The 12,681-nt window shown below is 55.5% G+C and overlaps 2 protein-coding genes across 3 annotated transcripts; both read left to right on the plus strand.

Annotated features, from left to right (window-relative positions):
- The first annotated feature begins 5,044 nt into the window (after positions 1-5,044).
- Gjb5 (gap junction protein beta 5) lies at positions 5,045-5,944 on the plus strand. Its single transcript, XM_042678651.1, has one exon. It carries the CDS (start codon positions 5,056-5,058, stop codon positions 5,878-5,880), a length of 825 nt encoding a protein of 274 aa, XP_042534585.1. The 5' UTR covers positions 5,045-5,055; the 3' UTR covers positions 5,881-5,944.
- A 1,358-nt stretch (positions 5,945-7,302) lies between these two features.
- Gjb4 (gap junction protein beta 4) lies at positions 7,303-11,385 on the plus strand. 2 transcript variants are annotated; one of them, XM_042678660.1, is made up of 2 exons: positions 7,303-7,372; positions 9,369-11,385. In XM_042678660.1, exon 2 carries the CDS (start codon positions 9,683-9,685, stop codon positions 10,481-10,483), a length of 801 nt encoding a protein of 266 aa, XP_042534594.1. In that variant the 5' UTR covers positions 7,303-7,372; positions 9,369-9,682; the 3' UTR covers positions 10,484-11,385. The 2 variants fall into 2 exon arrangements, with proteins under 2 accessions (XP_042534594.1, XP_042534601.1); XM_042678667.1 differs by lacking the exon at positions 7,303-7,372 and adding an exon at positions 8,529-8,547.
- Positions 11,386-12,681: the final 1,296 nt, after the last annotated feature.

Genomic DNA, 12,681 nt, shown 5'->3' on the forward strand with positions numbered 1-12,681 from the left:
GTCAGAGCGGGTTGGTGTCCCGGTCCCTCTGAGTCAGAGCATGCGTGGAAGATGGTGATGTGCACGGGCCTGAGGACTGGTGGAGAAGGACAGAGACAAGTAGGACCCTGGCTGGGGTGGGGGACAAAGGATTTAAGGCAAAACGGACTTCAGGTCCCACAGTGCCCAGGCTCCTGCCCTCTGCCTGCTCACTGAAGACCTCAACCTTGCTTCAGCCTTGCTCCTCCACCCACTGGGGCCTCTTCTTCCCTGCATGGGAAACGGGGACTGCATACTTCCCCGCCCACCTTCCCTCCCTCCCCCAAAGTCACCCCCTACTCAGGGTTTCCACAACTCCCCCTACAGCCGCCCCTCCCTCTCCAGTCAACCTGGAGCATCTGTCTGTCTGTCTCTCTCTCTCTCTCTCTTTCCCTTCCTCCCCCCCTGCTCGTTCTGTCACCATCACCTCTCTCTTTCTCTGCCTGCTCCCTAAAATGCAGGGGCTCCCCAGAGCTCCTCCTGGTCCCACTCCTCTCCCACCTCCTCCGCGCCCCCCCCCAGGGGCACTGCTGCCACCTGCTGGCCAGGGCTGCCTCAGGACTGAATCAATGCATACACACACACATGCACACACACGTGCACACACACTTCTCACTCATTCCTCCCAATCCTAATTTGTATCCACAGTTCCCGATACCTGCTCTGCAGCCAAGCCCAGTCCCCCAGCCACCAGACATGCTCATGGGCTGTCCCCACACGCAGCCCCCCTCCCCCAACCCCGGGTCTCATGTCTGGCTTAAAACCCTGGTCTCACAAACCCTCCAGCTACCGCTCCCCTCACACCTGGGGCCATTCGAGTCCATCATTCCTTCCTCACTGCTGGCAGAGTCACATCCTCATTAAAATGCCTTTGCAATCCCCAAATCTATACCTAAGGGTGGCCACGCACCCACCAAGGACTGTAACCAGCTCTGAGTCACCTCCTCCGGTCCCTGCTGACGTGAGCAGCTGACATTCAGGCCCTGGTTCTGTAAACACCCATCTTTGTGGAAGTCTACATCCCTATCATATTTTTCTCAAGGTTTGGTGGGGGTTTTTGCCTCGTGGTCATCATCGGCGACTGTATTGCTCACAATGGCCCAAGCATGATGCTAGCATGGGGTCCAGAGCTCCTGAGTAGGAGGAGCCAGTGACATGCCCTGGGAGGAAAGGGGTGTGGGAGACAAGCACCCTGCAAACCCAGCCATACAACTGAGTTCAGTGCTAGCAGGTCACTCACCCATGGTCAAAGGGCTCCTGTGTAAATCCAGCGGGCCTACTGATCATTGCAACAGAAGTCTGCAGGAGCCCAACCTCCTATTTCTTTTCTTTTTTTTGTCGGTCGTGGGGCCTGAACTCTGGGCCTGGGCGCTGTCCCTCAGCTCTTCAGCTCAAAGCTAGCACTCTACCACTCAAGCCACAGTGCCACTTGCCACTTTTTCTGTGTATGTGGTGCTGAGGAATCGAACCCAGGGCCTCATGTATGTGAGGCAAGCACTCTACCACTGAGCCACTTCCCAGCCCCCAACCTCCTATTTCTTTTGGAGCAATAGCCACTATTCACTAACCTGCTGTTTCTGGATTAAAGCATCAACCAAATCAATCTGAACCCCAGACTTCCTTAGGTATAAGACTCCCCCACATCTCCCAAGACATGCAAAATACACCCAGACGCCTTAGCATGACAATCCAGGTCTTTCACTGTCCAGAAGGTTTTTGCCAACCTTCCAGGCACCTATCATCCAGTACAGCCCCAGTCCACACTCCTGCTTGTCGATCATGGCACACAGCACACTCTGTGCCCACACTGTGCCCACACCATGAGATCTTTCTTCTTCTGAATCCGCATGGTGAACTCCTGCACACGCTTCAACACCCAGTTGAAAGGTCACCTCTCTGGATGTCCTCGGGCTGAAACTGATACCCCCTTCTCCACATCTCTTAGGGACCGTCTCACAACTGATCCGCTTCTGTGTGTCCTCTCTCCCATGCTTGGTGTCCACAGGACATGGAACCCAGACCCGACACAGGATATGGGGTTCAGACCCAGGAAGTAGGGTTCAGACATGGCTGGGGTCTAGGCACAGGGTTGGGGTCCCAACCCAGGATGTGGGGTGGGACACAGGGTATAAGGTTCAGACTCGGGGTGAAGTGCAGAAGCAGGTTGTGGTGTCCAGCTGCAGGGTGTAGCGATCACATACAAGATTTGGGGTCCAGAGATGAGTTTAGGATTCAGGCACCAGGTGTGTGGCCCAGATTCATCTCTGTGTCTTTCAGAGAATGGGCTGACAGAAAGACAGCAGGAGATGGACAATGGGGAACGGATGACCCCTGGAGCATTTGGAGAGAGCTCAGCGTGGGGCAGAAAGGTTGGGAGGCGGAGCCAGAGGGTGAGAATGGAGGAGCCACAGGAGCAACCAGAGAGCAGGGAGAAACTAGCCAAGGAAACTGAGGCCTGGGCGTCCGTGGTGGAGAATCTGGGAAGATGGGGGAAGCGTTCAGCCCTTTCTACACATGCCGGGGGATAAGTGGGGAGACAGTGGTCCTGTGTCTCTCCTGAGAGGATGACAGGGTTTGGGGCTCAGCGCCCTGGGAGGAGGGAACCCCTAAGTTTCCTGAACCTCATGGGCCACAGCCAATGGCAGAGCTCAGTTGCTGCCCCTCCCCGGCTTAGCAGCCACTCCCTGCCCGCTCAGCAGGGCGCTCAGCAGCCCAACTCCGGAGCCGGGAGTGAGCTGCTCCGGAGCCCTTGCCCGGTTCCAGCATGAATCTCACCGCTTGCTGAATCCCAGGGCTAGCTCGGGAAAGTTCCAGGTGAGCCTGGGGAGGAGCGGCTCAGGTCCAGGTGTCTGTGGTCCAGGTGTGCCCTGCCCCTTGGCACTGGAGGTGGGGGAATTTCTTTGGAAGGGAGGGCATCGAGGGAGGAGGTCAAGGTGCCTGGGGCGTCCCTGGAGCCTGGTGGTGGTGGGAAGGGCTTCTCATCTGCTCCAGGCTCTTCCTGCTCGCCCCAGCCATTGAAAGTGGGAGCCGGCAGCCCAGTGGGAAAGTGGGAGAGGGCTGAGGCGGGCTGAGCTTAGCAGCTCTGCCAGGGCCTGCCCAGCCAGCTGGGAGCAGCCTGGGGGCTAAGGGCTGGGCCCCTCCCGGGGAGTTCCTGGGAAGCCAGAGTTCCACCCACCGGAGGCAGGATGGAACAGAGAAGCCATGACTCACTGCAGGGCCACCCTGATAGAGAGATGAGATGGGTGGGAAAGAGTCACCCCTAATCCCCCTTCACCCCGAACCTACCAGGTGGAGGAGGGAGAGCATACAGACGCACAGGCAGCTCACTGGCACTGGAGCAAAGAGGGCTCTGAGCAAGACCGGGCAGATCACAGAGGGTGGGCTCAGGAACCAGCCTGCTGGGGGGTTCAAATCCCAACTCTGCCATGTATAAGCTGTGGAGCTGAGCAGTAAGCAACTTGATTGGCCACTCTTAACTTCCACTTGCCTCATTTGTAAATTGGGAATATCAAAATACTACAGAACTTTCCTAAGGCTGCTGTGAAGGCACAATGTACTGACATATGCCCAACACTATGTAAAAGAGGTAGATTGTGCAGGGGTCAGCGGTCAGGAGGACTATGACCTTCCAGCCCGACCCACAATCGGAAGGGTGTAATGACCCCAAAGACACTGTGCCCACAGGCTCTCTGAGGTTCCGGGGTACACAGCAGGGTAAGACCACAGTGTCTGGCTCTCAGCGCATCCCTCCCTGAAAACTGGGGTGAGGAAGGTCACATCCCCACACTTCGACGGCATCCCGAGCTGTTCCTTAAAAGGAGGCAAATTGGCTTTTGTGGGTTTCTCACACCAAGTTCACTAGCAGAACATGATCAGAGACTGGTCAGTCCACAACACAGGAAGGGGAAAAGAGTTTTGCAGCCCGGGTTCAGAAAGGCTGCCTACTGCAAGCTTCTTTTGTAGAATCACAAAGTGAACTGTATCAGCATGGCTGAGTTAAGAGACCTATTTAACTTTGCCCAACCCAGTACTGGTATTCTCCAACTTCTTTCTCTCTTTCTTTCTCTCCCCTCCCCCTTTCTACTCCTTACCCCCACTCTGGATGTGTGTGTTCCTGCCAGTACTAGGTTTGAATTCAGGGGCCTGGTCCCTATCCCTGAGTTTTTTTTCCTCTCAAGGTTAGCACTCTACCATTTGATCCACACCGCCACTTCCTACCTTTTTGAAGTGTAAATAAGAATTTTGTGGATTTGTCTACCTGAGCTAGCACTAAACCTCAATCCTCAGATCTCAGTTTCCTGAGTGGCTGGGATTACAGGTGTAAGCTCTGGCATCCTGCTCCAACTTTTCTTGAACACAGAATTCTTTTTCTTTCTTTTTTTTTTTTTTTGCTGGTCATGGGGCCTGAACTCTGGGCCTGGGCACTGTCCCACAGCACAGTTGCTGGCTTTTTCTGCTTATGTGGTGCTGAGGAATCGAACCCAGGGCCTCAGGCATGCAAGGCAAGCGCTCTACCACTGAGCCACCTTCCCAGCCCTTGAACGCAGAATTCTTTTCTCTCATACTATCACTGGCCTGTGAGACAGGATTCCCTGAAACAGGGCTTTGGGAAAGGCTGGACAAACTCTAGGAAACCTTTTGTATGCAGACAGTGTATGGCTCACACTTTCTCTTTGGGTTGAATTGCCACTGGCCATGCTTCAGGTAAGTCACACCTAGGCAGAATGCTGCTGGGGATATTTATTTATAGAGCATCAGGTACCTGGAGACGTGAATTCCAGTCCCCTCTGCAGCCCACTCCCAACCCAGAAAAGGACAGATAGCAGTTTCCTCTTGGGAGGGGTTGCTGACAGGAGAGGAAGAGGGTGGGGCTAAGGTGGAAGTGTCCAATGGATACCTCTCCCCCTGCAGGCTCCTGAGAGGAAGGAAAGCTGTCTGGACCAGTCCTCACCCGCCTTTACCTGAGTTCTGCACCTCATGCTTGCGTCACCTCACTTACCTGTTTCCTTGCAGTAGCGCCCAGCGCTTGCGTCCACCATGAACTGGAGTGTCTTTGAGGGACTCCTGAGCGGTGTCAACAAATACTCCACAGCCTTTGGCCGCATCTGGCTGTCCCTGGTCTTCATCTTCCGCGTGCTGGTGTACCTGGTGACGGCGGAGCGCGTGTGGAGCGATGACCACAAGGACTTCGACTGCAACACCAAGCAGCCGGGCTGCTCCAACGTCTGCTACGACGAGTTCTTTCCCGTGTCCCACGTGCGCCTCTGGGCCCTGCAGCTCATCCTGGTCACCTGCCCCTCGCTGCTCGTGGTCATGCACGTGGCCTACCGCAAAGCTCGGGAGCAGAAGTACCGCGAGGCGGTGGGCGAGGGCGGTGGGTACCTCTACCTGAACCCCGGCAAGAAGCGGGGTGGGCTGTGGTGGACGTACGTCTGCAGCCTGGTGTTCAAGGCCGGTGTGGATATTGCCTTCCTCTATGTGTTTCATTCCTTCTACCCGCAGTACACCCTGCCGCCTGTGGTTAAGTGCCACGCGGCCCCGTGTCCCAACGTCGTGGACTGCTTCATCTCCAAGCCCTCGGAAAAGAATATCTTCACTCTCTTCATGGTGGTCACGGCCGCCATCTGCATCCTGCTTAACCTGGTGGAGTTGGCCTACCTGATAGGCAAGCGGTGCCGGGAGTGTGTGGCGGCGAGGAAAGCCGCGCAGGTCACGTACCTGGGCTCTCCCCCGGACTGTGTCACCCCGTCCAGCAAACAAAATGACCTCCTCTCGGGAGACCTCATCTTTCTAGGCTTGGACACTTATCCCCCTCTCTTGCCAGACCTCCCTCGGGAGCATGTGAAGAAAACCATCCTGTGAAGGGCTGCCTGGACTGGACTAGAGGGCAGGGCCTGGATTGGAAGTTTCCAGAAGCGGGAGGTGGGGGGAGAGGAATCAATTGGAGACCAGCAGAGGGGAGATTTACACACACACACACACACACACACACACCCCACTTCCACCTGCCCCAGCTCTTCCCTCTTCTGTAAATGGCGATGCCCAGGGCCCTCTTAGAGATTAATAAAGGGGAATCGGTTACTGATTCCAGATGCCCTTTGGTTGTTTGGCCTTGGTGACCCTCCTTAGGTCACTGTGTCAATCTCTGTCCCTGGGAAGGGCCAAACTAAACCTGGCTAGATGAAGAGTCCCCACATCCTACCCAAAACGCCCTTCCAGTGCTCCAGGGGGCCGGGCACTTGCTCCTGCACACAGGCAGCCCTTCACCAGGCAGAAGTTTAGGCCCTTGGTTGCCTACAAGGTCATGATGCCGAGTACACGGGGCATGGGACGTGGGCCTGGAGTGGCAGGTTGCAAGCCCGGTGTCACAGATACTGTGGAAAAGTGACTGGACCCCCTCTGCAAAGTGGGTTCCTTAAAACCCATGAGGACTGAGGAGTGTGAGGCCACGGACAGGATGAGCTGGTTGTAATAGGCCTCAGAAATGTTAACCTCTGCTATTAGGAAGTGCTCAATAAATGCCTGTAGGAAATAAGGCAGTGGGGCCCCTCCCTGGCTGCCCATTAGCCTTCACCATCCTTGCCAGACCTGGGGGGGGGGGCACCCTCTGGAGTCACACCCCAGCTTCCCTGGAGGCCTCCCTCAGAGGCATGGGCACGGAAGGCAGGCATGAAAACCGTGAGCCTGGCCCCATGCCAGCCAGGGTGGCTCATGCTGCCAACTGACATTCCTTTTGTCTAGCAGGGCACTGGAGCGCTGGTCTAGAAAAGCCACAGCCGGCCCATCTCCCTCCTATCCAAACTCCAGTCCCCAGGAAATAAAAAATTCCCAGCAGGGTAGGACACAGCCCTGGGCTGGCCCAACACTGTCCCTTTTCGTAGATGCCAATGGGTGAGGAGCTCAGAGCCCACTGCCAGAGGGAAGGTCAGGAGAGAGGCCTGGAACCCAAGGGGCAGAGAAAATGAGTGCAGGGCACAAGATAGGGGCAACACTACTGGCGCTGGCCTAGGCCAGGGCATGATGACAGCGGGTTCCAGCCCCCCTGGCTGCAGTCCCACCCACATACCTGCCAGCCCAGCCAGGCTGGAGAAAAGGCGTGGGCTAGGGGAGAAGAGCTGCAGGTGTTTGCTCTGAATATGTGCCCAGGGAAGTCTAACCGCCCGGCCTGCCCTGCCCTGCCCTGCCCACCCACCCGATCACTCTCGCTTGGCTCATTGGCTCAGAAAGCCCCACCCCACTGGGGAGTAAGGAACAAAAGCTGCCTCCAGGAGGCCCTCGGGCATGCGGGCACACAGGCACACCGGACGGAGAAGCTCAGGGACCCACCGGAGAGTGGCTGTGGGACCCAAGAAGGGTAAGAAGTGGATAGGGCTGAGGACAGCAGGGGATCTCAGGCTGGGAGCTGGGCTTCAGGGCCAGAGCCAGCCACCAGGGGCCAAGATCCCTGGAGAAACCCCAGGAAAGCTTCAAGGAGGGGAAGAAAGAGCCTGCTGGACTAAAGGGGGCCAGAGGACCAGAGAAGAATCAGAAAAGGGGAGAATGGGCATCAGGTCCCTTTTCTTTTGTTTTCTTTTTGTCTAAGACCAGGACTTGAACTCTGTATCTGACACTTCACTCATTGGCTGGCATTCTATGACCTGAGCCATGCCTCCAACCACCTTTTCCCTTCTCTCTCTCTCTCTCTCTCTCTCTCTCTCTCTCTGCCAGTACTGGAACTTGAACTCAGTCTCTCACAGTCTCCCTTAGCTGTTTGCTCCAAGCTGGTGTGTTACTACTTGAGCCATGCCTCCACTTCCAGGTTTTTTGCTGGTTAAACGGAGATTTAAAAAAAAAAAAGAGAGAGAGAGTCTCACAAACTTTTCTGCCCAACTGGGTCCTAACTATGATCCTCCTATCTCAAGCTCCTTGAGCAAGGAGCTAGGATTACAGGCATAAACCACTGGTGCCTAGCATCAATTCAGCTTAGCAAACATCCTAGACCAGGCCCAGAGTGGGGTCCTGGAGAGACAGAGATAAGAGGGATGTAGGCACTAGCAGTATAGCAGAAAGACATGAAGAAACCATTTGAGTACAGGTAACACGCCTGGTCACGGAAGAAGGAGGGGCTTTGGTGAGTGCCCTGGGATACTTGTCTGCAAGGCAGATTGCTGAGTCAGCCGCAACACGAGTTGGGGCTAGGGATGATTGACACTGCAGATAAGGGGGTGTGGAGGCTCAAGTACACAGACAAGGCCTGAAGGAAAAGAGGACAGCTAGTAAGCCATTGCCAAGCAGAGAGGGGGCTGTTCCTGAGAAAAAGAGGCAAGAGAGAGTGAGGAACACCTGGAATCCAGGCCCTGGCCCTCCTCAAAGCTGCAATGGTCAGTATTCCAGAGCAACCCACTGTGGTCAAAAGCAGCAACCCCGGGACTCCAGCAGCAGTACACAGGGACAGGTCCAAATAGCTTCTGCTTAGTTCTGGAAGAAAAGCCTGAGAAACTTCCTGGAGCCATAACTCTAATCCTGACACTGGACCCAGAGAGCAGAAAGGTGGGAGATTGTTCTAGAATCTACCTGGGGACAGGTGTGGATGCACCCTCCAAAGGGCTCAGCTCAGGCAGAAGAAGCTGATGGCCAACCATTGAGGATAACCGCCCCTCCCCCATCCACCCCTCTGCCCTGGGTCCAGCCTCACTGGCCCATGGAAGATCAGATCATCCAGTCTCTTTTAGAAATTGGGGGGGGTGGGGGGGGGGAGGTGTTAGCCAGGAGTCGGTGGCTCATGCCTGTAATCCTAGCTACTCAGGAGGCTGAGATCTGAGGATTGTGGCTCAAAGCCAGCCCAGGCAGGAAAGTCTGTGAGCCTCTTATCTCCAATAAACCACCAGAAAACTGGAAGTGGCCTTGTGACTCCAGTGGTAGAGTGCTCGCCTTGAGCTGAAGAGCTGAGGGACAGCACCCCAGCACAGAGTTCAAGCCCCCTGACTGACCAAAAAAAAAAGAAAGAAAAGAAAAAGAAAAAGAAATTGGGGAGGTGGAGGCTGCTAAGGCTGACATGTTGGGTTAAGAGAGACTGGCTGGGGCTGGGAAGGTGGCTTAGTGGTAGAGTGCTTGCCTTGTATGCATGAGGCTCTGGGTTCGATTCCTCAGCACCACATAAGCAGAAAAAGCCGTAAGTGGTGCTGTGGCTCAAGTGGTAGAGTGCTAGCTAACCTTGAGCTGAAGAGGTGAGGGACAGTGCCCATGCCCAGAGTTCAGGCCCCGAGAGAGAGAGAGAGAGAGAGAGAGAGAGAGAGAGAGAGAGAGAGAGACTGGTTGGCATGACCACACAGGACAATCAATTGTCTTCCCCTGTGCTTATTTCTTTGTAGAATAAAATACACCTTCATTTGGGGAGCTGAAGACCAAGGTTCAAGACCAGCTCTGCTACTTCCAGCTGTGGGGCCTTGAGCAGGTGCCTCTGGGCTTTAGTTCCCTTCCCTGTGTAATGGGGGGCAGTGGCATCCCCTCCCACTCCCAGACACTGTGAGTGAGCACAGCATGGCCCCACAGTGAGGCCACACATTTACCAACTACGCCATACTTAAGGGTGCCCATTTCCAGGCTCTCCCAGACCTGAGTGGGTGCCACCCACTCAGGCCTCCACCTGAGCACATCCACGTGAGTCACCGAGAACTCGGCCAGCATGAACTGGGCATTTCTGCAGGGCATCCTGAGCGGTGTGAACAAGTACTCCACAGCCCTGGGCCGCATCTGGCTGTCGGTGGTGTTCATCTTCCGCGTGCTGGTGTATGTGGTGGCAGCAGAGGATGTGTGGGACGATGAGCAGAAGGACTTTATCTGCAACACCAAGCAGCCGGGCTGCCCGAATGTCTGCTACGACGAGTTCTTCCCTGTCTCCCATGTGCGCCTCTGGGCCCTGCAGCTCATCCTGGTCACCTGCCCCTCACTGCTTGTGGTCATGCACGTGGCCTACCGGGAGGAGCGAGAGCGCAAGCACCGGGAGAAACACGGGCCCAACGCACCATCGCTGTACAACAACCTGAGCAAGAAGCGGGGTGGGCTCTGGTGGACCTATTTGTTGAGTCTCATCTTCAAGGCCGCCGTGGATTCGGGCTTCCTCTACATTTTCCACCATCTCTACCGAGATTATGACATGCCACGTGTGGTGGCCTGCTCTGTGGATCCCTGTCCCCACACCGTGGACTGCTATATCTCCCGGCCCACGGAGAAGAAAGTCTTTACCTACTTCATGGTGGCCACGGCGGTCATCTGCATTCTACTCAACCTCAGCGAAGTCACCTACCTGGTGGGCAAGAGGTGCATGGAGCTCCTGGGCCCCAGGCGCCGGAAGTCTCGGCATAGGCACCACCTCCCTGACACCTGCCCCCCGTATGTGATCTCCCAGGGGGGCCACCCCCACGAAGGGAGCTCTGCCCTAGTGAAGGCCAGCTCGGCCACCATGGAAGCAGGTGGGTATCCATAACCTGCAGCAGAATCAGCAGGTAGGGTCACCCTGTTCCCTGCCTGTCCCAAGGCCACCACCCCGTACAGGGGCAAAAGTGGGCTAATCTTCCCCTGGTGAGCAGGAAGGGACTGTGGGGACTCCAGTCTACTTGTTGTCCAATCTGCAATGAAGGGTGACAGTGCGTCTGTGGGTCCTGAGCCTCCGTGGACTTGATGGCTGGTGGGAATTTTATAAACAGCAATAGGGTGAGTCGGAGCCCTTAATAAATATGATTTTCTCCCCCCAGTTCTTTGCAGGCCAGGTGGTGAATGAATGGGGGGTAGGCAAGTGCAGGGTTCGGATGGGTGCCTCAAAAGGGTCTGAGCCCCAGAACCTCAGATCCTATCACTCCAGACCTCTCCCATACACACATACAAAGTCTCCATCAACCTCACCTGGTGTACCACCAGCACAAGGAGAAGAACGAACAAAGGCAGGAGCTACGCCAGGGTCCTGTTGCCCTGCAGCCAGCTGGCCACGACAAAAGGACAGGGAGCCTTGGAGACTCCTGTGTCCAGCAGGAGCTGGTCCCCAGTGAGTGTCTGGCATATGAATGCAACACAGGGGCTCCCTCCCTGCTCTCAGCTCCCCAAACACTGTAATAGGCAGAACCCTAGTAAGGGAGTCTCTCTGAGGGAAGGGAAACAGTGCAGACAGCAAGCTAGGGATGGGACTTCCGGGGTGACTCTGAGGCATGACTCACCCGTACCTCATATCTGTGGAATTTCCCCCCCTGTTCACTGAGACACATTCCTCCCCTGCCCCTACCACTGTTCTGACCTGACCCAACCCCCAAACCATGCCTTCAGCCTGGACCTGCCCCTGAGTCTCTGGGAGAGCCACAGGCATCTCAATGGCATCCAACTGACCCTGTCTCTTCCCCTAAGCCTGCCCCCACCACACACACAGGTGTGTGCATGCACACATGCACATCCCAGAAGTGTACTGATATCCCCCATCTGTCCAAGCTGGAAGCTGGTCTGGCACCCTCATTCCTTTCCCTCCCTCAGCCCCTCACACCCCACATCTCAATACAGTACCAAACCCCGGTACTCATTCCAGCATCTAAAGCCTGTTCCCAGCCTTCCATCTACCTTCTCACCAGGCCTCTCCAATCACAGGATGGAGTGATTAACCTGTCCCTGAATCTGACCACGTCTTGGTTCCTGCACCCCCTTTTCTAAACCCCGAGGTCTCCAATCTCAGCAACCACTGAACCCCCATCTCCAGTTTCCTCCCTCCACTTACCACCAATAATACCTTGGGGCTTGTGGTTCCCCAGACACACAGGCCACACTGTGGCATGCCTATGGCCTCTATCATGCTGTCCCCTCTAACCTGGAATGTCCTTCCTAGCTCCTCTGAGACCTGTCCTTGAACCCCCAGGACAGCCTGCGTGCCACCTGTATGCCAGCCTAGCTCATGCCTCTCCTCTGTCCTTCTCTCCTCCAAATTGAAATGGCCAGTTTTCCTGAGTGCCTCTCCACAGCCTGTGAGCCCTTCAAGGGCAGGACACTGAGTCACCCAGCACTTGTAGACTTCAATAAATGTTTGCTAGCTGAGTAAATGGGCTGTGAGCTGCCTGGGGGGAGGAACGTGTCATGTTTATCTGAACCTTCAGCCACACCTAGCCCAGGAGCTCAGCAACATAGTTTTTCCTTTGTTTGGGTTGTTGTGAACTAAATCCAGCATAAAATTCTTAACGGGAAACACTCCATGTCCTGATTGCTGGACAAGATGTGAGAGTCACATCTCCGGTCACGAGTCCTGAGAGCAGAGCCCGGGGCAGGGGTTCAGTGCTGTGAAGCTGGACCAGGGAAGCTGGACCGGTGGGACTGGGCTGAGCTCAGGGTACAACTCTGAGCCAGAACCCTGTGAGGCAGGGGGTGGGGATCATTAAAAATTCCAGCACAGAGTTGTCCCATCCTGGAAACATGCCCTGGGCCGTTGAACTCTCCTATTAGGGCAGGAGGGCTGGCCAGCAGGAAGGATCATTTCTTCAGTCAATCAAGATCATTTCTTCAGGAGCAACTATAATCTATGAACAGCTAATATCCACCGCAACTGAGGAACAGGTGTCCCCAGGAAAGGGGACACGGTCAGAGCAGTGCTACCATACACCACCTACCACACACCGAACTTGCAACTGCAAGAGACAAAAATGGCTCTGATCACCA

This window comes from Dipodomys spectabilis, unplaced genomic scaffold, assembly GCF_019054845.1.
Source record: "Dipodomys spectabilis isolate Male_0828 unplaced genomic scaffold, ASM1905484v1 ptg000002l, whole genome shotgun sequence".
NCBI classification, from domain to species: domain Eukaryota; kingdom Metazoa; phylum Chordata; class Mammalia; order Rodentia; family Heteromyidae; genus Dipodomys; species Dipodomys spectabilis.